The sequence below is a fragment of the Rhea pennata genome, chromosome 2 (genome assembly GCF_028389875.1).
Source record: "Rhea pennata isolate bPtePen1 chromosome 2, bPtePen1.pri, whole genome shotgun sequence".
In the NCBI taxonomy this organism is placed as follows: domain Eukaryota; kingdom Metazoa; phylum Chordata; class Aves; order Rheiformes; family Rheidae; genus Rhea; species Rhea pennata.
The window spans coordinates 52,298,594-52,326,360 of NC_084664.1; the positions used below are offsets into that span (position 1 = coordinate 52,298,594).

A 27,767-nucleotide genomic window follows, 5' to 3' on the forward strand; every position below is an offset into this window, starting at 1 on the left:
TAGAGTCACGGGTCATCCTCACACCATTATTACTTTGCTTTTCCAAATTGGGCTGTGCTTTTTTTGCTGTCCTACAGAGGCTGAAAATGATGAGTCACTGAAAGCTGTTAAGAGGATAAAAGATAGATAAGGATGGACATAGCACAGCACACCATGGTGTGCTGGGGTTCTCTCTCTTGAGCTGAGCAAGACTGGACTGGAACAGTGCTTAGAAAGGTGATCAGAGGAAGTCTTCAAATACGCTAAAGGATTAAGTTTATCTAGTCTGCATTTAGCTTTGAGCACAGGTTCAGTACTAGCTCAGTCATGATGCTTTCAAGATTGGTCTTCCTGATGAGGAAGAAAGTGGCCTTCAGATTGTGCTGAAATGTCTAGTTATGAAGTAAAGACTTCTATCACTTTCTCACTAGTTAAATGGTATTCCAGGTCCAGTGCTTACTACTTAGTTTCACTTCAGATGTAATTAAGTTTTTCCTACACTTACAGCTGTGAGCAATTTCATGCTGTTTTTCACTATACTACAGAAGATTTCTAGTACAGTTATATTTTTGAAAAGTGTACTTCTGTGAATGCTTGGCTTTATGTTCCCTTAGTTCACACTTCAGTGACTGGAAACACTGACTTGCATACTTATATATAGGATTGCATACATAATAAATCATAACATCCTAGAGTTGTATAGGAATTATAGGAGTTACAGTTAATTTGTTACCAATGTGTAATAATAAGACGGAACCTGTGAAACTTTTCTTTTTCTCTGAAGTGCGCTCTTGTGCAGTTGGGGCTGCCAGTGGGGTGGAGTGGGGGAGAGAAGAGAGAGAAAACAGTGATCATAAAAGTGGAGGAGGAGGAGGGATGATTATGTTACTTAGGAAACGTAGGTAAACCAAAAATAAAGGGGGCTGAATGTTTCATCGGCACACACAAACACATATGAGTAAATTTTACTAAAAGAACAGTATTTTAGCTGTGTGTGTGCGAGGGATGTACAATCCAAGGGAGTAGGCACCACAGAGAAGTGGCTGGAATTGCGTGGTTTTTGGTTATAGGTGAAGTTAGTGAAGAGTTTTTACTAATAAAGCTGTTTGGGTTTTGTTAAGTGAGGAAACACAGTTCAAATGTTCTTAGGTGGAGAGGTTTTCTTTGTAACAAATGTTAAAAGAAAATGAAGGAAGAAAATGCATGTTAAACTGTTCTTCCACAATTTACTCAGAGTCTTGAAATACCTGAGAGGGAAGGAGGAAGAACAAGCAGTAAAATATATTTAAAGGGAGACATTTAAACTTCCACATTTTAGGCACATGAATGTATGTGCCTAAAATTGAGAAACCTTTGAGAAATCTATGATAAGATGTATTAGTTTACATTTCAGGAATAGGGAAGTAAGGAAGCACAAGTGTCACTAAAAAGCCTAATATATTCCAGATAAAACTGAGCTCTAGTTTATGCATCTTAATAACAAAAAAAAAAAATTTTATTTATTAAAGATTGTAGATATAGCTCTGCTCAGATGCAGATAGAGTTATCGTGTACATTTTATGGATTAGCAGAAGAAAGACTTAGGTTGGTCTCCAGAAAGCATGACATAACTGTATTGATTTTAAGAGTCTAAAAATGCCAGCTGATGCTCTGTGATTCTAGTTTCATTGAAATCAAACATCTCTTTGGGCTTATGGAAGGCTAGGGCTTTAAAGCTCCTCAAAGCCTTACAAATTTAGACTTAAACATAGCAACTTCCATTCATGCTCCCATTTCACTTTATGGGCACTAGAATCTGACCCTAGGAACACAGGGAAATAAAACTAGAGGAACTAGCTAACATGTGATGTTCCATTTTTCATATAAAAGATTACCAGTTTATCCCCTTTTTATGGTTATGCCAATAGGAAATATAATCCAGTGTATAGGTTCTAGCATGTTTTACTACTGCAGTTTGACCTGGTTTAAACACAAGAAAACTGGCTGGGTTCATACCAGTTAGGGAGCATCTGTATACATGACACAAGAAAGAGTGGGATAGACAGACTAGGGACAGAAATGTTTGGACTATATAATACTAATAAAAGTAATATTTCATTGTTTTCTGAGGTTTTTGTTTGGGAGTGCAGAGCAACATGTGTCAGTTTTTGCATAGCATGTGTTTTTGGAAAGTCTAATTTGTTACTGTGCTTGAGTCCTAAAGAGCCTGTTACTAGTGCTTTTTCCAGACAGTTTTTTTTTCCCCTTCCAAGTGCACTTAAACAAAAGAAGATAATGTGATTGCACTGTTTCTTATGCGCAGCTATAGCAACACTGGTCATCAGTTAGACTTTTCCTGCTATCATTTTGTGTTTTTTCTTTTTTTGATGGTTCTTTGATTTGTGAATAAATAATCACTATGAATAATTTGACTGAAGGTGTCAGCACTTGCAGATGTCTCATACTGTACTAATCCGTGCACATAGAGCTGCTTTGTAGTTCCGTATATTGCAGTCTGTTTTTGAATTTAACAAACTAGCTTGTTTGCATGAAATAAATCTTAATAAAAAAGAGTAAAAGGAAGTACTAAAAACACAAACAAACAAAAAGCACAGATGCTCTTTGCAGAAATCAGCGAAGCTGTCATTACAGTCTATTCTTTCTAATATTTGGTTTTTCTCCCGTAGAATTTACCTAAACATCCAGTTACCCAATCTACAGAAAACAATGGAAGTGAAGCAGCCTCCCCACAGGTATGGATGGATGTGTCTGTATTTCACGGCCTTGTTTTCTTTGTATTAATTTGGGTGCAGTGTACATCTTTACAGTGGAGTAGGGTTGACAAGTACATCGGTGTAGAATTAAAATGGTTTCCTGTTAAGATTCAATAAAGCATTCTCTCCCTGTGTATGCATGCATAATACTGTTAGCTGGTATTAAGTGCTGTTAGTGATATGTAGAGCTTTTCTTGTAGGGGCCGATTAGCAGGATCTGCTGGCATGGCAGAAATTGCTAGCCCTGGGCTGAAGTGTCACTGATATCTCACGCTAGCTATGTCCACAAGATAAAGGATGCTAACCTTGCTTTCACAAGTAGAGGGCATATTACCTGGCTAGAAAGTTAACTTCTAGCTGAAGGAGAAGAATTGATAGGTTTGAAAAATAGTTGTCATCAGTGATAAATAAACGTAAAGGTCGTTAATACATATTTCAGAACCAGTTTAAGTTGCAGGACTGATGCTAGCAATTATTCCTGCCATGTGCATAGCATTGCACCATTTGGTTATATTGGCAACATAGTGCTTTAAAGTCACTTCTGTGACACCTGTAGTATACAGTACCATAGTAAAGAAACTTCTTTTTTAGAACAGTACTTTAATTGCATAAATCAATAACTGCATTCTTTGTGAAAATAGTGATGCCATTTAAAATACAAAGAGGAAAGGACCATTTGAGATGGGATGCTAGAACCCTATAGGCACTGTGCAAGTACTTTTACAATAAATTTGATAAATTTGTTTTCACAGTCATAGGAAAAATATTTTTGTATCTTTGAGATAAACACAATCTTCTGTTTAATACATCAGGAAGTGAGTCACTTTTTTTTTTTTTTTTACTTTGGGGGCCTCTTTACATGCAACTATTAGTTTTCTTTTTTAGCTATGTATTCTTTGTTTTTTAATAGGTCGACATGAGTCAGAGCTGTAGTTTATTACATTCAATTACTGTCTGAAATTTCCCAACATCTGGTAGTTGCACGCATGGTTTTTCTGAACAGAAAGATGATTCCTCTAAGGGAGTGGTATCATGCATGCTGTGTGGTATCTTGTATATGCTGCCATGTTACGTGACCATAGTTCTTTTGCCCACATCATGTCTCTGTTTCCTTGGCTTCAGTTTGTCTGTCTCCCTGATTTCTTAAAATATAGTGGAAAAGTAATTAATCCCTTTGGGGATGTTTTGCAGTCGAGCGACACTCAGTCTTTCGCCCAGAGGCTTCAGCTCCGGGTTCCTTCGATGGAGTCTCTGTTTCGAAGCCCAGTAAAAGAGTCCCTGTTCCGCTCTTCTTCTAAAGAGTCCCTGGTACGAACTTCTTCAAGAGATTCGTTGAATCGACTGGACTTGGATGCATCTGGTCCAACTTTTGATCCACCTTCTGACATTGAAAGCGAAACAGAAGAGTCTCTGGGAAACACGGACAGCCTCAGCAAAGAGCAGCTGTTGCAGCGGCTGCGTAGAATGGAACGCAGTTTGGGCAACTACAGAGGAAAATACGCGGAGGTAGGCAGTGCTGTCACTGACTTAACTGAATGGAGAAAAGCCGTCGGAGGCTAACAGATACGGCGGTAGTGGGTAGTCTTTTTGTTTTCCTATCTGTTAGGAACAAATGGATCAACGGAGAGCTAACAGGGAAGTTTTATTATTGTAAGTCTAGGTAGTTTTGGCCAATAATTTGTTTGATGATAAAGTACAGAAATACTTGTCTTCTCTTTGAAAATAGCCCCATGTTGTCAGCAGGATAATTAATTAATTAATTAGCAGTTACTTTGTGAGAGCAGGTTGCTCGGCCTGTGAAGCTTACTGCTGAAATCCTGTCCCAGGTGGTAGAGTGCGGTACAGGATTGAGCTTGACTTATAGCCCCGTGACAGTAACTTCTGCTTCACTTCTGAAAGCTGTTCTTGAAGTCGACCATTTGTCTCGTCTTCCATTTAATTTGGCAGTGCTGTTGCTCATCTTTAATCATATTCTAGCTACTGTCATTCGGGTAGTAGATACACTTTTTAAAAGTCTTTGTAAATAGAGTGTTGCTTAAGCAAAAGTTCTTTGGTGTTTGTATTTTTTAATGCAGTCTGTTAAGCAAGTCTTTTTTTTTCTCACAAAAATCAATAGCAAGTTTCTTTAATTCTTTCAATTTGGTTCAAAAAAATGGCTTGTTAGCACTTAGGAGAAAGATACAATAAGAATTTAAGATTAAAAAAAAATTCTCTTTGAAGGTAGAATACAAAGTTGACACCTCAATAATACAGTGAACAAGGGAAAAATCCATGTTTTTAGTTCCTTTTAAGTGCAAAATCAGTATGAGTGTGACATTAAAGGCATCTTTGAATTCTGAAAAATTTATTTCTGAATTATATTTTGAAGTGTCCTTTGATCAGTGGTTTTGGAGTTTGGGTTTGTTTTCTTTTAATTTTTCAGCAGTTTGAAAAGGGTGTTTTCTTGTTCCAAGTTGCAATTATGCCTGTTCAGCTTTGGACAGCTTAGGCAATTGTATTTTTAATTAGACTAAATTGTGCAGTTACTCATGAAGTCCTTTTGTCAGGTTACAATGAGAAATATTGTCCACTTCCAGTCTTTCTTTGACTGCTGGGTGTATGCAAAGCACATGAAATGAGAACATTCAGTATTACACAAACCATTCTTGCTAGAGTTGTAAGTGTATTTTTTAATGCATTCTCATTTTAAAATTAATTTTAAGCTCTCTGGGGCATGTACCCTTGTAAATTTACACACATATTGGGTAGTTGTCTGGAATATAACCTAAATGTCACCATTTTTTGACCTGTATTGAAGCATGATTTTTTTAGAGGTATTTTCAGTAAAAGGAAAACTGTGAGTATGAATGCTGAGTAACCTAATTGTTTTGTTGTGTAGGCTTTAGTTATTTTTTTTTAACACACTGGAAGTATTTTTATAAGTGGAAAAGCAAATATTGCACAAGAGAATTGCATGTTTATGTTTCTATCACATGAGCTTGCTCAAGTGAAGAGTTTGAAAATGCAGACTGTGATATTACTAAGCAAATTATTTTGACAACTATGGATGCATTATCATCATTGTAATCGATTTCTGTATTTTAGCTAGTGTCTGCTTATCAAATTATCCAGCGAGAAAAAAAAAAGCTACAGGTAAGCATTACTATTTATTCTCTATTATTTGAATGTTTTTCTGAATCCTAAAAAGTGAATATACAGATGTGATTTTCAATGTATATTTTGTGTATGTATTTATATAATGTGTGTATATGTAAGATAAATACAGCATTTGTGTGTGTGTTGTAACAACAGAAAACCCAGAAGACTCTTAGCTGGGTCTAATATTGATCTATCCCAGTAACTACTACTTTTTTATTGCATCCACTGAATTCAAGTGTTAGTGCAGTGTCCACAGTTGACAATTTGTGATAGCATTTATGCATCCGGTTTGACTTGAAAGAGAGATGCAAATCATGAATTCTTGTGCTATAAAAATTCTTTGTGAATTTACTTATACTTTATATATAAAGTTGCATTTAATACACACTTATATGAACATGTTTATTCTTTCTTTTTCAGGGCATTCTGAGTCAAAGCCAGGATAAAGCACTCCGTAGAATTGGAGAATTGAGAGAGGTAACTCAATTTATTTGTTGAATATTTACTTTATACCACAAACAGAGTGAGGATTTTCTGTGTTCAACATTCTGAAAATGAAAGGAGTCGCTCCATTTTCTCCGTGACCGCCACCTTGTCGCAGGTTGCCATCAGATTGCAGAGGGGTCTTCACCCATGTGGGGTCTGATTCAGGTATGCCGGCTCCTCATTTTATGCCGCAGGGGAGCATGTTGGTTCGGATCCTGGCTGCGGTGGCCAGGAGCAGTCTGGAGCGCTGCTCTGCGCCAGGCGCTTTACTTGGGCTTATTGTAACCTTATCTTCAGCTGAACCACCTGCCCACAGACCACGGAAGGGGGAAAACCCACAGTTTAAGCATCAGAAGCAGCTTGTCAGTATGTTATTCCAGTTCTGTAAGAGGGTCAGGTGTGGGAAGCGTTTAAGTCTATAGCTTTATGCTCTTGTAGATGTTTTTTTCCACTCAGTTGGTAAAATATAGAAGACTTCTATATCCCAGAATTAAAACATTATGGTTAGGAAAAAGGGTTACCTATGTACCCTTCCCCTCCCATTTGCTTTTTCGATCATTTGTTGATACATCTATATGTAATTACTGCTGTAACTCAAACTCTTAACACTGTTGAAAATACTCATAACTCCTGTTTGAAAATTCCTTTTACCATTAAGTAAAGCCAAACATAGGAGATGATTTGAATTTCTGTTGCAATCAGTTTATGTCATAAAGAGGGACAGCTGAATATATTTTAGTATAGAAAAAAGGTGTTTTGTAATAAATCCTGTAGATTTATAAGTCTTATGAATCTAAGACCCAGATTCTTTTCTGCTAATTAAAAACCTCAAAAAAAAAATCTGTGTTTTTTCGAAGCCCAAATACTGTATTATTAAGTAAAACAGACTTGAAATAAAAACAATTTATAAATGAAACTGAGAGGTTTTCACTGTGGAAGCTAAAATGATAAAAAAGTGATGACTAACTGATTATTTATCATCACAAGTTAATTTAGAAAACCTTTCAATTGTCATACACTATTGTTCCTATAAATGTTTTGAGTAAGACAAGTGCTTTGCAAGAGGGCCGTTTAAGCCTGACTAGTTTTCCCTAGGGATGAGTTGACAGGGTGAAGTAGTCTCTGGAAGTGAACCTGTCTGGGGTATTCTACTTCTCAGGCAAGGGTCACAACGGACTTTCAGATCCAAGGAGGAATGCTTCAGGGTTTGTTTCAGTAAAGCTCGCTGGCACTGAGCTTTTCTGCTTTGTCTTGAAGGTGTTGCTTCTAACACCCAGCAGCAGGAGGTGGAAGTGTGGTCAGTAGCTATGGAGAGCCAGGGGCAATGCGGGGTTAAAAAGCAAACGTAGTTACTTGGGTTGGCAAGAGGAACAGTTTTCTCCGAAGTTGCCTTGCAGCGGTGTCTGGTCCCCACGCGGCCTGGCGCGCAAGCTCACGCAGCCGCTGTCCTTGGCAGGCGGCCGGCGTGCTCAGAGCCTTCGCCCGCCAAGGTGAGGGATCGGCAGCAGGACGGCATGAAAGCCAGATCCGGAGTTGAACGAGCACAAAGCTGGATGCAGCCAGTGTCTCTCGTGTTTTGTCTCCTCTTTGCTTTTTTCATTGTTTCTTTTGCTTTCTGTCATCTTTGCCAGCTAACTGAACCCGTGTTTACAGGCGGTGCCCACCTTTATACAGGCGACTTTGCAGAATAGCGCTCGTGGAAGTATTAGCTGGAAAGCTGTATAGAGATGAAGTAAATAAAAAATTTAAGATACAAATTTGGGGAATTATTTACAGTGGATGCATACAAAATGCATCCAAGACTTTTGACTTCAGTAAGTTGAATGTGAATTTCATGAAATATATATTGTTCTAGTAGAACTAATTATTGAAAAGAGAACTTTAAAAGCTTAGGAAATAAACAAAAGAAACCTCCCTAAGGCAGTATTTTTTAAGATCACATAGCTATTCCTCATGAATTTAGGCTACACCTGCATTTTTCGTGGGTATTCAGCCAAATTAATGCCTTATCCGAGTCCTAAGTAGGCAAAGAGTAAAACCACCTAGTTAAAGTTGTTTGGCATCCTATGGCCTTCTCATACCTCCAAGAGGGAAAGACAAGTTACTGTCTGTTGTCAAAAACTGCATTCGGCGTGTTCGAGTGCTAGCATGTTGAATGAATGTAAGAGAAACTTGAATCCCTGCTGCTTATGGCGATTTAATGTGGTGGCTAAATGAGCAGTGTAGTTTCCCGAAGTGCAGTCTTCACCTCTCAAGAGACCTCTGTGTGTCTGTGACTGTTTTCATGAGCAGGCCTGGAGTGACTCCCTGCACAACCTTATTTTGGGGGAGAAAGAGTCCTTGATATTTCTATATGAAATCTAGACTTTGACTGTTTTATTTCTGGTTATAACTGATGTCCTTGTGATGTTGTGTGGAATGTTGTACAGTAAAAGCGATGTCCATTCTATGAAAGTATTCTGAGGTCACATTAAACTGCAGTGATTTTTTTAAATATTATTTCATAATAATTAAATTTTCTAAATTTACTTTTTAGTTCTCTTTTGAGAAACATTTATTTATGATTCTCAGGAGCTCCAGATGGATCAGCAAGCTAAGAAACATCTCCAGGAGGAATTTGATGCTTCCTTAGAAGAAAAGGATCAACTTATTAGTGTCCTGCAAACTCAGGTAAAATATCTTACCCAAGAGATGTTCTTTTAAAACTGCTCTTCCTAATAATTATAAATTTATTGATAAGTTCTGATTATTGGGAAATTAAATGTGTCTTGGTGGTAATGAGCAAGTTTAAGATCTCACTTTATTAAGATGTCACTGTTGTTAAATACACTTTTTTATTTGCAGCTAAATAGCTTTATAATGTCTTGTTATCACGTACATAACATCTGTTTGAGCTAGAATTACTTTGACAAAATGTATGGGTTTTGCTTAATTGGCGCTTGTTGTTTCTCCACTCACGATACTATTTTTATGTTAACTGAAAATATAATTCTGATTTTAAAAAATGCTAGAATACTCAGAGTGAGTTTCTCTTCTTTCTGATGTAAATTTTGTTAATTATCTCTAGTTTTGAAGATGAAAACATGATCTACTTACAATCCTTGTGTTTTTAACAAAAAGAACATTTTGTTTAGGTATCGTTGCTGAAACAGAGGTTACAGAATGGCCAAATAGGTATTGAATTACCGGATCCAAATATCCAATCTGAATCACAAGTTCAAAGTCCAACAAAAGAAATCAGTGAAGAAAATGTTACAGAACCAGGAAGCAATGGTAGGTATTTGAGGCTTCTTCAAGAGATCTTGAAATTTTAACTAAGTACAAGTAACTGAGATTCAGGCTGTTACAGCAATTATGTATTTTTCTAGAAGGAGGCATTTTTTTCTGAAATGAGTGTAGTAGCTAAAAGTACAGGACAGCACTTTAAGATGCTACATATCCATAAAAATTCAAATGTAACACATCTTGCCTTCTTAGGACCTGTCAATAAGCATAATATTATTGTAAATATTGTTGTTGACAATAGGGGGTTTTGCTATCTCTGTTTAGTATTATTAGGAGGTTCTGTCACCAAGTAAGCCAGGAACTGCACCTTGACTTTTAGAGAGGTGACCAGTTGTCAGTGTGTTTCCTTCTTAGTTTTCTCAGGGAAAAATAAAAACCCATTATCAATTTAGAGATTCAAGCTACTGAATGATCCCTTAAGTGCTCGTCTAATCAGGAGGTTGAATTGTGGGACTCTCAGTATTGTTTAGATCTGATTACTAAGCAACTATACCAGCAAGGGCTGGCATATTATGAAAGTGTCATTTGTTGGTATCATTTATGAAAGATGGGTTCGGAGTGAGGTGAATATGCATCTTGAAATGATCTTTGTTTAGTATCTGTCATGATACAAATTCTCATATGTTTGGATAAGATAAAGATTTAGGTCAAAGATTTGTCATAGTGTTATGTCTTTAACAGTGCTTAGGAAAAAAATAAGAAATAGTATCAAGTTCCCAGAAATCAGAGTTCTAGATGTTTACTATGCTAGAGGATAGCATCTGCATCTGGAGTATAGCATGCAAGATCTACAGTCATGCTCTGTGAATTTGTCTAATCCTGTTTTCATGACAGGTACTCTTATGGACTCCAGAGCATCAGGGTAAAACACAATAAAATATTACCCATATACTAGTCACACTGAGCAGAGTGTAGCTCAGAGACGCAATAAACGTGGCCTTTACTCTGGAATATGTCAAGTAGGATGCTTTTGAATTACGTCATGCCCAGCCCTGAGAAAACAGGAATCTGTTTGGTTGGCATTTGAGAGATGTGATTTGCTTTGCTTTGCATTTTTTCCTGCTTCTGAATATTCTGTTAGTGGCAGCAGACAGGTTCCTAAATCACGACAACTTTTCAATTGCATAGAAAACTTTGTTGAATAATAGTTTGCTTTTGCAGCTTGTATAATAACTGGGAATTAATAAATTCTTTGACCTTTCAACAGTGCCTTTGTAGTCAAAGTCCATGTAGTTTTGAGCCTTAGGGTTTGTTTTCTGCCATCTTCTGGTTTATCAGGCCTTTCAAGTTAGTTCTATGGATATTGTTTTTTAAATGGGCATTTTAAAATATGAAATAATTTTATAAATATTTGTACTCAGAGAGGTCTCAAGGATTTTTGAAAAGCTGCCTGGAAAAAAGATTGTTTTTTTGTTTTTTTGTTTTTTTTTGATGAATTGTTTCATGGATGACTCATGTTAGCATGTTTAGCTTGGCACTTGCTACAGCTAATGAATTAAACTACATTTTTTGGTGATAAAGAATGGATAGAAGAAAATGGAAGTTTATTTGGAGTGAAAGATTGTATTTGCCATTCTGTGCATGTATGTGCTTGTTTCTGGTTGGATCTGGAATGTGGTTCTAGTAGCCAGTGGAAGTTTTGTGAACTTCACGAAAGTCCTTTACAGGGCTGTGAGTCATCCACATTGACATGGAGGGTATGACAGAGGAGCTGCATTTTGAAAAAGCTGTGCATGTGGTAATGTTGGTATGTTGTCCGTAGAGGGTAATGAAGATTCTGTTAAAACACTGGAAACTCTTAATCAGAGGGTGAAGCGCCAAGAGAACCTGCTGCAGCGGTGTAAAGAGATGATCCGGTCACACAAAGAGCGCTCTGCCCAGCTAACCAACGAGAAAGAGGCACTTCAAGAACAGTTAGAAGAGAGACTTCAGGAGCTAGAGAAAATGAAGGTATGGAAAATACCCTAACTTTTTAATGGGTAGCTACTAATACAGTGTAAGAATTCTGATATTTGCAGAATTTATTAATAGGATCATTACACAACATACGAACTATCACAAGAAACAATGCTGTGCTTGGTTAGAGGTGCAAAAGCAGTCTGGAATAAACTGAGCAAAAAGTTTTAAAGAAGGGTAGGAAACCTTACGTTACGAATAACCTTCAAAATGGATATCAGAAATAAAGCGTTCCTGGAAGTGAGGGGGGCAGGTAGGAAAAGGCTGTCCTGGCACAAAAGACAGGAAGTAAGGAGAGAAAATAAGCAATCTGAAAAACAGAGCAGAGCTCAACCTTTAAGACAGATAGTGAAAGACAGATAGGCATCAGCTATGTAAATAAAGAGAAGACACAGAAGGACACGGAAGTGGAGAACAGAGTGTGGTGAAGACAGGGTAAAGATTAAAGATAATGTAGGTGCAGTGCCAAAGCTAAATTAATATTTATCTCAATTTTCCTTTCAAGGCTATTTATGCTGAGCGTGGAATAAAAGTAAGGTAGCTGACAGTGTTGGAAATACGAAAACGTATGAAAAATGTAGCTGTACTCATCAGTAGTTCTAGGGATAAGATTCTCTTTATGTTGATCTCTGAGTGCTAGCCTAGTTCAGAAGAACTCAAGAAGACAAAAGCATTTTAAGAATTTTTTCCAGCACAAGCACACTAATGAGCAGTTGAAGTGTTGCATTGCTGAGATCCCTGTGTAAGCCAAGATGTAGGTAGTAGAGCAGGTGCCTTAGGCAGGATGATTGCCTATTTTACTGTAGCAGCACTGAGATCCGTGAGAGAACCTGTGGAGGCTGTTGTCGTGCCTTCAGATGCCTAAATTATGATGGAAGCTGTAAGACAGCCTAGCATTAGGAGATTTAAAGGTAATTTAAAGCCACGCACTTTGATTGCCCTGGGCTTTAATCTGTGCACTAAATTGGATGCAAATGCAGAATCTCGTTCTTAACCTGTTTCATGTTTGTAATGTAATGACAGTTATATTGGTCTGTACCAGCCTAGGAATGATTCTTTATAAGATTCAAACTCAAAGTGCTTATCAGCGGAGATATTTCCTTACAGATGGCAGCACTTTAAACTCTTGTGGTTGGGATCTTTTTTTTTTTCTTTTTTTAGGAGCTTCACATGGCTGAGAAGACTAAATTGATTACTCAGCTGCGTGATGCGAAGAATTTAATTGAGCAGCTAGAACAAGATAAGGTAAACAGGGAGTACCTTTTCTTTTAACATTGTGTAGTTTTGGAAGAAGACTAGTAAAAGCTCAAAATATGTGACTTCCTGATACTGGAAACCATCTTAGTCATGTAGCTTGGCTTGGTTACATTTCAAATTTAACAACAAAATCATTTAAGCTACCTGAGCATTTTATTGTGTGGATGCTTTAGTGTATTTGTCTGTTAGTTCATAATTAATACTGCAAGAATATGTTATTTACAACATTATTTTAGAAAGCATAGTGATTACCAGACTAGCATAATTGCTGGATACCTTGATATAGGCATCAGGTACAGGTGGTTGCCTTGATACAGGATAATAAAAAAATCTGATGAAGATAAGATATAATATAAAATAATTAAAAAGTGACCAACGTAGTAGAAATGGATGTAGTTTCTTGGGAATATGAAGAATGTCTCATAGTTTTTGTTCTTTACAGGCTTTTCTATTACATTTTGGCAGAGTACTTTCTGATGGTATAATAAGCAAGATGACTAATACCTATCATATGTTCGTGTCCTCTAAGGAGAAGTATGCACACTAGAATGCTTTTAGTTTTGATTTGTTTACAAAACATGTATTTTAAACAGAAGTACCCGTACCAGAAAGAGAAAATTTTTGATTGTTCTTAGTTCTTGGAAGAGTTCTTACCACTAGATAAATTTTGACTACTTTTCAAAAAATCCCTATTTTCTTCTGCTTATTAACTTTTTCTGTTTTCTAACATAGAAAAGTACCATGATCTCTGCTATTGTAGTAATAGACTGAAGTTTATTCCTGTAAAGAATGGTATCCTGGCTTGAAACTGTTTTCGATGTGTGTTTTGTTTATTTGTTAGCTTTTCACCATAAGGACCTTTTCCATAGGGCATGGTAATTGCAGAGACAAAGCGACAAATGCATGAAACATTGGAAATGAAGGAGGAGGAGATTGCCCAGCTGCGTGCTCGGATCAAGCAAATAACTACAAAAGGCGAGGAATTAAAAGAACAGAAAGAAAAATCTGAAAAAGCTGGTAAGAAATTCTGGAGATTATTAGCCTTCACATTTGAACATGATAAAGCTTCAGCATGGTCTTTTTGCACATTTTCATCAGTTGAGTTTCATCAATCTTTCCTAATGCTCTGCTTATCACTCTTGCTAACATCATTACTAACTTCATCTCTGGTCAGCAGATGTTGGGGAGATTTTTGACTGTCTTGAATTGATATCTGAAGAGTATTACACAACAGGAGTAGAAGAAGGAAACTGCTAAAGGGCAGATGTACCTTCCTGTTTATAGGATTAAAGATTGCTATAGTTCTAAGCTTGTATCATTTCAGGAAGAAAACTCAAGAGATGAATCTTTATAAACTGTCATCACAGTACCATCTATTTTGTATAGAGGATGTAGCCATGGGTATAAAAGAGCTTGTGAAGAAGTAGAAACAGGAGGATATGTTACTACAATAATCAGCATTTTCTTTCAGTAATTGTAATGGAAGTATTTCTGATTTCTTTGTAGCTAAACAGCAGTGATGATTTCAATGTTTCAAGCTTGGAACTGAGTGGTTATGTAATTACACATTGTAGAATGCTCTTGTTAGAAATTAGAGAACCTAATTATGTGTGCTTGCAGTTCTCTTTTGGCTTGAAACTAAGTTAAAAGGCTGAACTCTTTAATATAGGGCAAAACAGTTTTCACTATCAAAGTTCTCAGAGAAGAATTTTGTTTGCTTTCTTAAGTATTTACTTTTTGGCAGAAGCTAAGATGCGTTTAGTTTATGTAAAACATGCTTTATGTGTATTATGTCTCTAAAAAGTGATGAGAAGTTCAAGCCATACATTTCATAGCAGCTCATTTTAAATATATATAAATGTAGGGCAGAACTTTAATTTATAAAGATTAATTTATCTAGGTAGAACATCGTACTGTAATAGAGTAAAGCAGATTGAACATCCAAAATCATTAAAGGAAACAAAAAAATACACAAAGCAGTAAGTGGTCTGCTAGCAGACATTTGAAAAACCTAGGAAAACAACAAACATTTTGCTTAGTTGCCCTTTTCCCCTACCCTTTCACACTGCATGTATATTTTTAGCTTTGGAAATACAGATTTTGGAATCAATCTTTTGCTAAAGTTAGATTTTGTTCCCCCCACCACCCCCCCGCCCTGAGACTAGAAAGCTTTTCTTTATAATATTTTCCTTTGAAAAAATTCTCAAGAATATTTTTAAGACTTCTGTAGGTATGAGTTATCATAACTGTCCAAAACACAGCATTTGTTGAAGGAGTAGAAACCTCTAATTATGGTTTAGTATTAGCACACTTTAGTATAATTTCCTCAGATTTGCATAGCCAGAATCTGAAAATGGGTTAGCAGTGGTGCTCTGAAGAAATTAACTTTTGTAGTCACAGGTAATCTTACTTGTGAGTAATGTGTTGAGTATACGGCACTTTGTGAAGGGGAGATTTAGGTGCTGAGCATGTTCTCTCTTTTTATTCTTAAGGACTTTTGGTAATTTTGTGGTGCATCAGCATCTACTTTACCTTTGAGTGCATTTATTCTTGTGCTCTGTTAAGCATGCAAATAAAAAATTTGTAAACTGCTGGAAAATTAGTTAATACTACCTCTAAGACAAATTTATAAGATGACCTTTATTACTTTTTCCTGTTATTTCCTTGGCCTTATGCATAATGGAAAATTGTGATGTTCAACTGAAATATAGTTTGAAATAGTTTAACTAAGTTGTGCTGGTGTTTGAGAAAGGCTGGGATAGCCTGAAATTACTTCTGGATCACAGCCTCTGCTTGTTACAGTTTTAAGAATCAGACAATTTTATGTATTTGAGATCTGTATTTAAAATGTTGTTTCTTGGCTAGTTAATATGAGAGGGTTTTCACCACATTATGGTTAAATTGGTGAATATCTTTAATTATAGGCTTATTTTTACTATATTATAATTCAGTGAAGAGTTGACTTCGTGGAATATTTTATTTGTAGAAAAGTTGATTTAATTTAAATTATAGCAAAGATAAAGATAAGGATAATATATTTAGTATTTACTTTGTCATAGTGCTGTATCATAGGTTAAAAGCAGTGTATTTCATTGCTGCTTCCTTGCCTAGAATTAAATTTCTGGCTATTTTGGGGGTGAAATGTGCCCATGCTTGATTTCATACAAGTAAGAATTGTGACAATTTAATGTTAATACATTTTTGTTTAGTAAAATAGTGAAAAGATACATATGCTTACTTTGTACATGTTGCATAAGCTGTAACTTAGTCTCCCAAGCTGATGATGTCGCAGTTCAGTTTTTTGCAGTTAAAGGTATATTATATTGAAATCTCACAAAGCATCTTGTTTTTGTGCATCCACACATGCCAATAAGTGAATCATGGTGCCTTTCCCAAGCCTTGTATGAACAGGACTGGGGTAAGGGCTCGTCTTTCTTACATCACACATTGGGTGCTTGGGCCGAGCTCTAAAAAGTAAATTCTGTGCTTCTCAGGCAATGGCAGTTCTTTTACTTGAAGTAACTGCAACTGATTTTTTTTAACGCTTTGCAGTGTATGTACACTGTTTACATTTGACTTCAACAGAACTGGGTATAATAATTGTAAATTTGCTGTTAAAATGAAGTTTGTAACCCCGAAAGCTTGGCATAAGCCCTGCCTGACTTACCAGGATATAGGTTGCTGAGGTATTTATGTTCTGTAGAGGAAAACAGAAAGAGCCTTTAGAAAGCAAATTCCTAATGCTCTGGGAGGCATTTCTTTTGCAGGCTTAATTAACTCTCTGCAGAGGACAAAGTCTCCAAGTCTTGATGGTGCATTAAAAAAAAAAAAACAAAAAAAAAAAACCCTGCCTGGACGCACCAACCAGCCATGGGGGACAAATGCCAACCTTTATTTCTCAGACTGCTTTTTTGACGAGACACCTGCTCGCTGCCTTCAGCAAGAAGCTCCCCGGAGCCCTCCTTTGCTGCCCCTGGCTGGTGCTCTCCTCACGGCTTTCAGCGGTAGATGGCACCAGAGTTGCTGGCGCCCGCGACCCTGGCGAGGATGACCACGAAGCCTTCGCGGCACGGCTCCTGGGGAGCTGCCGCCGCTTTCGCGCCGGGCGGGCAAAGCGGGCGGCTTTCTAGCACGGGTTTTATAAAATGGGGTTTGGCTTCTTAAACCCCGGCGCTGAGGCTCCTTACGTTTAATGTGTCTGCGGGAAGGTTTCCCGTGCGTCCGGTCTCGTCAGGCGACCGGGGCGTGTGCAAGGCTTTGCCGAGGTTTTGTCAGGTGTTACCGCCTCCGTTTTGCTCGTGAGCTTCGGAGATTTCACTTAATCGGTACTTAAAATTTAAGAGCTTTTTTTTCTCAACAGCAGGGATGCAGATGGGGGACGGGCATGCACAGCGTCTTGACTCTTTGCATTCAGAACAGACGTATTTAAATAAAACACGGACTTTTATTCCGGGCTTTCATCCACAGTAGAATTAAAAGCTTCCACGGAGGCAGAATTCAGTCTACGTCCTGTCTGCTTGGAAGGATGATAGTTTAACCCTCTGCTGGTTTGAAACTTGCTTGTGTCATGCCACGCTCGAATTAACCATTCTGAAGTAAAAACGTGGTGTCTTGCTTAAGTGCCTGGGATGCACATAATTTAACTTTTAGAGAACTAAGCTTGTTTCTGTGAAGTGTTGCCGCTTTGCGCTGTCCTGCCTCCCTGCTACGCCCTCCCGGTTGCCGTTTGGTCCGCCAGCTCCTGCCTCGCTTTTGGGTTGGCCTCGGGGCTTGCTGTGCCGGCGCTGCGGCCGCCTTCTACTTGCAGGTTTTAGTTGTGAATCTGTATTTAGTGAAAGCATTGGGGACTTGGGGGGTTATTTTTTGGGAGGGGGGAAGGTGTTTTAAAGCCCCCCGTGATGCACCGGCGGACCCTTTGGCCGGTCCGGCCGGCTGCGGAGCCCGGCTGCAGGCACGCTTGCACGGGTCTGCGTCCCCGGTGGGTCTGTGCCCCCCCGGGAGGGCGAGGGGAGGGCCGGGGGCCCCCCCAGTGCCTCGTGGGGCCCCCTCGAGAGCGGTGCTTGGCATCGCTGCAGCTGCCCCTTGCAGGGGGCTGCAAGCCTCCGTGCGTGCTCGCATTGCGTTTTGGGCTGGTTTTCTGCCTGCAGTAGTCTCCAGGTTTCCTTTACAGTGACTTTTTTACAGGGAATGTTATTATTTAAGGAGTGCAAAACTTGCACAGTAACATGCTTCGATACTGTCCGGGTCAAAAACCACCTGGTTTCCTCCTGAAACTCTTACTAGCAGGAGTTGGGGAAAAGGCTTCCTTAGAAAACAGCTCAGAAGGGTCACAGTCTGAATGAGTGCAATCATAGGGAATTAAGTTACTTGAAAAAGTAGTATTTGTAGCCTTGGCTCAGAAGTGTAGATTGGAATTAAAAGCTTCAGTTTCAAATGTTCTCAGGAGGTTTTTTTTCAAATTCAGGCCTGAATGTTGTTAAAAATGGCTGTTTATATTTATTTCAAAAACAAACAAACAAACAAAAAAAAAAGAAATAAAAACCCAAGAATTACAAGAATTACTGGGAAGGCCTGCAAAGTGTGCAAAGTGATGGTGGATCAGGGAAGCTAGAGATGGCTGTGCTATTTTGGTTTTCTTTCTGCGATAGGATTAAGTGGAAGAAGAGATAATGTCTACATTTTAAAAAACCCTGTATTCTCACTGCTCCTGGAATAGTACCCAGCTACCTCTAAGTATAGTTGAAGTAGGTTTATTTTTCCATGTTCTGATAAATCAGAGACTCCTGCTGCTTGCACTCTGATTTTGAATTTTACAGAAGTGTTTCCCAATTTTTTTTTCCTGTGAAAAATTAACAATACGGCTGTTTTGAGACTGGATTTTCTTTTGATAGGCAGCGGAGGCTTTGCATGTTCGTGATGTATTTAGGAAAAGGGACTTCCTGATTAGTGATCAAATTTTAGGCCTGGGTAAGTCTATGTAGATTCTGCCCTCAGTTTCAGTGAGAAACTTGGATGCTGTTATTGAGTAATAATAATATCCCAATACCAACACAAATGGATTTTCTTGCTTTCTTCATCTAAATGATCATCTATTAAAAGAAGAAAATATGTCAGAATACTTTGGCCTATGATAAGAAGCAGTTGTGGCATTATTGCTCCCGCTTTGTAAGTTAAAATGTATTTCAGCAGACTTGTGCATCTTGTGCGAATGTAAATAGCTATTTCCTTACGCCATCCTGAGTGTTCCTTTGAAACATGCTATAGATGCTCAGGCTTTCTGAGAGAAAACATTAATGTTTTTTTCCATTTTTTCCATTTTACTTGCAAAATTTAGAAGCAGCAGAACAGTCTTCATAACACAAAAACATTTCTACAATGTCTCTTTGAATTGCTTTGATAGTAGCTTGTATTAAAAGTAAATAGTGAAATGATGAAATTAGCAAAAGCTATCAATATGGAGTCCACCAGACACACAGTTCTAAAGAAAAGTTTCTCAAGGTTGTACTCTTTGAATGGAGCGACTCCTAGGTAAATAAAATGTCCTGGTATCATATGCCAGTATATGCTTGGGAGGAGTGCTTTCACAATTCATAAAAAGCTGACTTGCATTGCAGTCAGTCTTGGTTTATGCTTATTCTGGCTTTCAGTGGAAGAAGAATTTGTGAATTGCCTTTTCATCATGCAGCTTTTTTCTGCATAAAGCCAGAAGGCGAGCCATAGTTTTATTAATATGGTTTGTATATTTTATTGTTAATGTAGGGAAAGAAATAGGAACTACAGAATGAATTGGAATCTGAAAGTAACCAAAGGATTTGCAGCTGCTTGTGAGATCTCTTGCCTTTCTAGATAATAAGCCCAAGTGAATTCTTGATGGATTCGTAGGTTCGTTCTGCTGTTAGATATCTAACTATTTCCCAATTACTAGGAAAGTCCTTTTATGAAGGGGCATAGCTATTTCTTGACTATCATCTCTCTCTCTCTCTCTCTCTCTCTCTCTCTTTTTTTTTCTTTTTTTTTCTTTGCAGCTTTTGAAGAGCTTGAGAAGGCTCTGAGTATTGCCCAAAAGACAGAGGAAGCCCGGAAAAAATTGCAGGCGGAAATGGATGAAAAAATCAAAGCAGTAGAAAAGGCAAGTGAGGAAGAGAGGGTAAACCTTCAACAGGAGTTAACCAGAGTGAAACAAGAGGTGGTTGAGATTATGAAGGTAAAAGCTGAAACTCACTCTATTTTACTGGTTTTAATCTAATAATTCAGTTACAACTAAAACTATAGTTGTAAAATACAGTGCAGTAGTATATCAGAACTTAAAAAGAAATCTTGCTACTTAAAAGAGTCTAGAAAATTTAATTTACTTAAAGCTAAAGATGTCATTAAAAATTCTCTAGATGGATTTTTTTCTCTAAATATTCAAAATCAGTATGTAAAAGACATTGTAAAATGAGCAATGTTATTCTTAGTTTCACGGTGGTTAATAAAATTATTTTCTAAAAGTAAAGAGAGACTTTAAAGGCAGTCAGTATGCAGGACTATAAACATTTGAACTTGTGGCTCGTGAATAGAAGAGAGAAGAATAGAAGGGAAAGCTACAGAGGGAAGTTCCTGTTCCAATTTATTGTTACATTTAAATTCTGATATGAAACTGAAAACACTGAATTCAACTTTGTGGAAGAGTTTTTACAAAATGTTATATTTCTTCCTGTGGAAGACTTGACAAACAAGATAAGTAACTTCAGGTTTGTAAATAACATCTGATAGGGCTATTAAGCCTATGAGTAATTGTTACTCGTTCAAAGGAAGCTAAAGGACAGTCCTGGTGTCCCTCACTGTTGCATTGCTTTTCTTATAAAGAAATAACACAAAGTGTTTTCATATTATTTAGTATTTTGAGGGTCAGGTTTTTTCTGACTTTGATTCACAGAAGTCTTCAGAAGATCGTGTTGCTGAACTAGAAAAATTCCATAAAAAAGAAATGGCTACCAAAGATCAGGAGCTAAATGAGAGATTACAGGCCCAAGAAAAGGAGTTCCAGGAGCAGATGAAGGCAGCTCTTGTAAGCATCCCTAAAATGTGTGTAGAAACACACTTCTGTAAGTGTGAGGTGGGACTGGAAATTTCTCTATGGTCTGGTAATTTCAAGTCTCTTTCTCATCCTATTCCACAGTGGAAGTCCTTCTGCACTCAAAATATGGGTGTCCTCTGTAAGTCAAGATGCTTAGAGGCTTTAGCAGCCTGAAAGGAAAGCGGCTGCAGCAGTTTAGGCTGAATTGTGATAACTAATCAATGTAATTGTCCACTGACAGCTGTGTTGTGGGAAATTTTTTTTAGCTCCCTTTGTGTTAAATTTTGATTTTTGAGTTTCTTTCTCTGGATCACTGGAGATTGGCTGCAGCCACTAGAAAAAAAAAGAAGATAAATGGTGTTTTTACACTAAAAGTGTTCATCCCATTGACTAATTGTGGTGTGTTAACTTAAGTGGTCAAGGTTACCTGTTCATATTTTTTGACCTTGGGGAAGAATTTTCTTCTAGTCCAGACTGGAGCAAGGAACGTTAGGGTTCTTTGTCCTCTTCTGTAACCTGTAGTCTGCTTTAGCTCATCAGGCAGTTTTACCTAAGAAATATTAGGTAGTCTTTTGGGCTCAAGGCCTCTGTGGTGGTTGGGACTGTCCGGTCCATGCCATTCTAGTCACCTTCCTCATCGTATTCTTTTGCCTAATTTTAAGGTTGTTTTTAATTATAAGGAATAGAAGCTTAAAAATACGTTGTCAGCAGAATCAAGTGAGGACAGATCTTTATTCCTCTGAGGTGTTTCTTTCAATTAATAATGATAATCCAAGCCAAAATGAAATATTGGGAGTAGCATTATATTGGTCACATAGAGAAAAGTAGAAGACATGTGGTTGCCATGAAAAAAAAAAAGACAATAATTTGTAATGATTTTATTTTCACAAATGTAATACAAACTCTGCATGTGTGTATATGTGGAGAAAATATAGATTATTAGTTTGTACCACCTGTTAACTGCTTTGTAAATATTCCCTTATACTGCTTTAGAAGGGGTGATAACTGTAGTTTGATGTTTTATTCATGATTTTTGATACAGGAAAAAAGTCAAAGTGAGTGCTTAAAAACCCTGCAAGAACAAGAGCAACAGGAAGCCCTAGCCTTAGAAGAATTAGAGCTACAGAAAACAGCAATACAGTCAGAGTGTGAAAAGAAACTTCAGGAGATGCATCAAGAAGTAGAGACTTACAGAACTGTGAGTAAAACTTCTGAAAGGGTAAAAGTTTTAAGAATTCCTTTCAGTATATATTTAACTGTGACAGGTTTACAAATACTGTGGACTTCCTGTGATTAGATTTGTTTTGAAAGAAGTCTTGCAGTGCTTTTTTGCAGTGACAGTAATTATTGTACTGCCATAGTATGCTGCAGCCCCTAGATTTTTACGTGATTAGACGGCAAGGTATAGAAATGTTTCTGATTTGTACGTAGTGTGGTATATAACTTTGTGTCCATATGCTTAGCTTTATGAAGTAAGGCTTTAATTTTTTAACTTCTGGATATTCCTACCGTACACATGCTTGTAAGAATACTTGAATAACTAAAAAAATTGGTTAATTTTTGAAGGATATTTTGCTTTGTCACAGGTAAGATTTTATTACCTGCTAATGGAAGCATGTACGTTGCTCAACCACTTCCAAATATTAAGTTGGAAATTTTGCCTATAGAAGAGTTTTAACATTACAGGAGTGATTCTGTGAGGTGAAATTGAGGTAAATTTGTAGATATATATAAAAAACTGCATAATTTTCTTACAAAATTTCATGTGAATTATTTTGTTTTAATGAGTTTAATTCTTTCCAGATTTTTATCGTATCTGTTTTCAGTGCAGTGAAATATAAAACTTTTATTAATTAATTAACTCAAGGAAGCAAAATTAAGAACTGACTAGTTAAATGAAAAGCTTAAAGTTGATACTCATTTTAAGTAATAGATTTGCAATTTTTAATGTGAGCTTGGTGTTTTTTAAAATTAGATACATTTGGAATATTTGTACTTCATATTCAAAACTTTATTTTCTAACAGAGGATTCTTGAATTGGAAAGCACTCTTGCAAAGTATTCACAAGATGACAAAAAGCGATCAGAAGAATTAAGCACCTGGATGGAGTCTGAAAAAACCCAGCACACTAAGGAAATCAATGATATGGTTGAAAAACACAAGGAAGAATTAGAAGCTATGAAAGAGCAGCAGGAAAAGCTTTGGACAGAAAAACTTCAAATCCTAAAACAACAACAAGAAACTGAGATAGAAAAATTGAGAGATAAACAAGAACAAGAAATAGATGCAATACTGAAAGAGAAGGAAACAGTTTTCCGTACACATATAGAAGAGATGAATGAAAAAACATTAGAAAAACTTGATGTGAAACAAACAGAGCTAGAAGCACTGTCTTCTGAACTATCAGAAGCACTAAAAATACGCAGCGATTTAGAGCAAGAGCTCTTGGAACTGAAAAGTAAAGTAGGTGAAGCAAAGCAAGAATTGGAGACAAAGTTGGAAGAACAGAGGAACCAGCACAAGGAAGAAATTGAAATAATGTTAAAAGAGCATGCAATTTCTATTCAAGGAGTTGAGAAGGTACTCAAAGAAGAACTGAACCAACTCAAGCAATCATTGGAGGAGAAAGACAGACATTTGGAGGAAGTAAAAGCACATGAACAGAAACTAAATGAATCTGTGGAAAGATCTGAAAGTGAACTTGTCCAAATGTCTGCAAAGCTAGAGGAGCTCTCTCAGTCCCATCAGAGTACCTCTAGTGAGCAGGCAAAGGCTTATGAAGAGGAATTAGCAAAGCTGCAGCAAAAACTGACAAGTTTGGAAGGTGAAAAATTGCAACTTAATGAGCAGATAGTAAGAACTGAATTTCAGCTGAATGAAGTTAAGAATGAATTAGAATCATATATCTCTCAGGTACGTGACTTGAAGCAGCATCTGCAAGAGCAAAGCAATGAAAATACGCAAAAAGTAAACTCTCTAACACAACAGTATGAATCTCAGTTGAGGGATCTAGGAAAAGAGGCTGATCAGATAAAGAAAAGTCTGTCTGAGAAGGAAGATGAAATTGAACACATGAAAAAGTTACAGAATGAACAAGTGGAAGAGCTTAATCAGAACTTGTCAGCCAAAGAGGAGAGAATTAGTGCTTTACAGGGAGAATATGAAAATAAATTGAAACATCAAGAAAACAAGATGGAGAAAGTTAAGCAGAGAGCAAAAGAGATGCAGGAAACTTTCAAGAAGAAACTTACTGAGCAGGAAGCTAAACTGAAAAAAGAACTTGAAAACAAGCAGTTGGAGTTCAGTCAGAAAGAGAGCGAGTTCAATGCTAAAATGTTGGAAATGGCACATGCCAGCTCAGCTGGAATCAGTGATGCTGTGTCAAAACTGGAATCTAATCAGAAAGAGCAATTAGAAAGTCTTGCTAAGGCTCATAGGAGTGAGTTAGAAGAAATCACCCAGATTTGGCAAAAGAAACTCAATCAGCAGGTTGAAGAGCTCCAGGAAAAACATGAAATGGAACTACAGGAGAAAGAGCAGGAAGTTGAAGACCTGAAGCAGAAACTTGTCACCCTCAGTGCTGAGAATGAGGGCTCCAGAACTGAAATAACCCGACTGAAGGAAGAACAGACGAAGAAGGATGAGTTCCTGAATGAAGTGCAAGAACAATTAAGGCAGTCATTGGCTAAGGTGGATGTTTTGTCAAATAGTGAAAGTGACCTGAAAACACAGCTCAAAAAACTGGAAGGTGATCTTAATCAGTCCGAGAAAGACCACTCAGTACTTCAGGAGCAGCTTAACAGTCAGAAAGCAGTAGAGGAAAAAGACAAAGCTAAAATTACTGAGCTTACAGATAAGCTGAAAACACTTGAGGAGAAGATCGAAACTATGCAGTCTTCTCAGTGTAAAGATCATGAAAATTATGAGAAAAAAATAGAGGGGATTCAGTTGAAAGAAACCGAGTTTAAGAGGTTTTCAGGAGAACTTGTAGCACAATTAGATGCTTATTGGAAGAATGCTGAAGCTCTATTACAAACAAAAAGCAATGAATTAATTGAAAAATGTAATGAAAAAATTGGCAGAGTAACATGCAAAATTGCAGATTGTGAGCACCGAACCACAAAAATTAAAGAAGCAGTATTAATTAAAAAGAGTAAGATTCCCGAACTAGAAGCTCAGCTTAGAGAAGTAACAGAGCATCAGTCTGCTATAAGTAGTTCTTTACAAAAGTCAATGCAACAGCTGCAAGAGAAAGACAATTTAATTATGTCCATGAGAGTTGACATTGAAGAACTTGTAACAGAGAAGGAACAATTGCAAAAAGAAGGAGGGCATCAGCAGCAAGCAGCATCAGAAAAAGAAACTTGCATAACACAACTGAAGAAAGAGTTATCAGAAAATATCAATGCTGTCACCTCAATGAAAGAGGAACTCCAGGAAAAAGAATCTGAAATTTCTTCTCTCAACAAAATGGTTAATGATCTTAATGTTAGACTTGAAAACATGGTAAGTTTAACTGAGAAAGAAGCAGCTATGTCTCTGTTACGTGAACAACATCAAGAGGATCAATTACAGTTGTTAAATCAGGTACAGGAGTTATCGTCCAGAGTTGAGACACTGAGTCAAGAAAAAGCATTGGCTCTCGAGCAGGCAGACCACTGGATGACCAAGCTATCAGAGTGGAAGAAGAAGGCACAAACAAGGTTTACACAAAATCATGATACCATTAAAGATTTGCAGAGCAAACTTGAACTAAACAGTAGCCAAGCCAGTAAAAAAGATGATGAGCTGAATAAGCTGAAAGAGGAGCTGGCTAAACAAAGCAAGAATCTAGATAGTTTGAAAAGTATATTGGAACAAAAGCAGAACCAGAGGGAAAAGCAAGAGAGTGAGTTGACTGCAGAGTTAAAAATCCAAGCAGCAAGAATTGCTGAACTGGAAGAACACATTACTCAGAAAACTTCAGAAAACAGTTCCTTGATGGAGGAACTTAAAAAGCATAATGAACAAAAAGTCACAGAACAGAAGGAGATAGCCTGGCAACTTCAGGAGGCAGAGAAGGTGGCTTTTGAAAAGGACAATAGGTTTAAGGAGGCTGAGGAAAAAGTGCTTAATCTTGAGAAGAAAATAGGTTCATTGGAGGCTGAATTTGAAGCAAAGGAAAGGGAATTTGAACAAACTAAATCAGCAATACTTAAAAGCAGAGAGGAAGAACTGAAAAGTCTAGAAGAGAGACTGAATGCAGAGAACAGCACAAAGTTAGCAGATCTGAAAAAGAAGGCAGAGCAAAAAATTGGTTCTATTAAAAAGCAATTGATGTCTCAAATGGAAGAAAAGGAACAGCAACTTAAGCAAGATAGAGAAAATCAGTTAAGAGACTTGGAACAAAAAGTGCAGGAAAGAGAAGCCAAAATTGAGTCCTTGGAAGAAAAAATCAAGTCAACAAGAGATTCTGCAGAATTAGAGGAGGAAATCCAGCAAAAAGTAGAGAGTGTAAAAGCTGCTCTAGAGCAAGAAAAGAATAAAATGCTTGAGAGTGTCCAACAGACATATGAAGAGAAAATACGTGTGTTAGAGAAGGACTTACTGGAAAAAAATGAATTGTTGCAGAAGTATGAAAAGGAACAAAGAGAGAGTAATGACTGTCATCTAGAACTGCAAAACAAACAGGAAGAGCTCTTCAAAAAATTGGAATGTGTTGAGAAGAGACTTCAAGAGGAACAATGTGTGACTGAAAGCCTCAGAAAAGAACTTGAGGAGCAAACTAAAAAATATTTGGTGTTAAGGGACGAGCATGGTCGTTGTGATGGTGAGTTAGCAAGCAATAAGGAAGAATTAAAAGCTAAAGAACAAAAACATCTAGATATGGAGAATATTCTTGGAGATATCCAGAAAAGATTACAGGAAAAGGAGACAGTCAACCAATCTTTAGAAGAGAAGATAAGAGAGTTGGAAAATAACCTAGTGAAGGAAAAGGAAGTGCACAAGACTGAGATGGAAGATACAAGTTTGAGCTATGAAGAAAAACTAAAAAGTTTACAACAACAGTTGGATGAAAAAAATGACTGCCTGAAAGCTTTTGAAGAAGGTGTTGAAGAAAAGACTAAATCCCACGTGGAGCTGCAGAGGTTACTGGGTGATATGCAGACCCAGCAGAAGGACTTGCAAGCTAAACTGGAAGAGACTGAAAGGGAGAAACAGAAACTGCGCAAAGATGTGAATAATCTTCAAAAAGACTTACGTACTCTGCGAAAAGAGCATCAGCAGGAACTTGACATAGTTAAGAAGGAGTCCTTAGAAGAAATGGAGGAGAAAATCAGGTAAATTTTTCTTCCATATTTTGTTAACATTGTTTTGCCTTATTTTTAGCCACTTAATCTGAAGATGAATCCTCTTTTTAAAAACTCAATTTGTAACAAAGAAATAACAACTAGGTTTTTTTGTGATTTGGTAAATAGTCTTACTTAAAAAGAAACAGCAAGAAAAGAACAATTTGACACTAGGACTTCATTCATGAATATATAAACCAGTATTTGAGTCATAAATTTAATTTTTTTTTCTTTTGCCAAAATATTATCTATTGCTCTTGAATTGTGTTGTATTACTGATAATGATTTTCTGTACTGCTAGAATGTTAAATACAATTTTCTTTTCCTCAAACAAGAAAGGAAATTTGTTAGTAGTATTGAGTTTGTTAAATTAGTGTCATGTCATCTACTCTCTAAGGTATCTCAGTATCTATTGAAAATTCGGATTCTGAATTGAAAGAAAGGAGAAAAAGAAAAAAAATGCTATCAAGAATTTCTCATATGTAGTGCAAAAAATGTGGTATGCTGTTCAGAGCTCTAATAGTT

The 27,767-nt window shown here is 37.2% G+C and overlaps 1 protein-coding gene across 4 annotated transcripts in view; it reads left to right on the plus strand.

Moving 5' to 3' along the window:
• The window catches only part of GOLGA4 (golgin A4), a 58,878-nt gene that overhangs the window by 13,479 nt on the left and 17,632 nt on the right, over positions 1–27,767 (plus strand). For 3 of the 4 annotated variants that reach the window (XM_062569513.1, XM_062569514.1, XM_062569515.1), the window contains 13 exons: positions 2,646–2,711; positions 3,924–4,238; positions 5,817–5,864; positions 6,291–6,347; positions 8,928–9,026; positions 9,491–9,629; positions 11,404–11,591; positions 12,759–12,842; positions 13,724–13,871; positions 19,880–20,058; positions 20,773–20,904; positions 21,956–22,111; positions 22,939–27,233. In XM_062569513.1, the coding sequence (XP_062425497.1) occupies positions 2,646–2,711; positions 3,924–4,238; positions 5,817–5,864; positions 6,291–6,347; positions 8,928–9,026; positions 9,491–9,629; positions 11,404–11,591; positions 12,759–12,842; positions 13,724–13,871; positions 19,880–20,058; positions 20,773–20,904; positions 21,956–22,111; positions 22,939–27,233 (5,906 nt within the window). Of the gene's footprint in view, positions 1–2,645; positions 2,712–3,923; positions 4,239–5,816; positions 5,865–6,290; positions 6,348–8,927; positions 9,027–9,490; positions 9,630–11,403; positions 11,592–12,758; positions 12,843–13,695; positions 13,872–19,879; positions 20,059–20,772; positions 20,905–21,955; positions 22,112–22,938; positions 27,234–27,767 lie in introns of those variants that run through there. The other variant, XM_062569516.1, reaches the window with a different exon arrangement.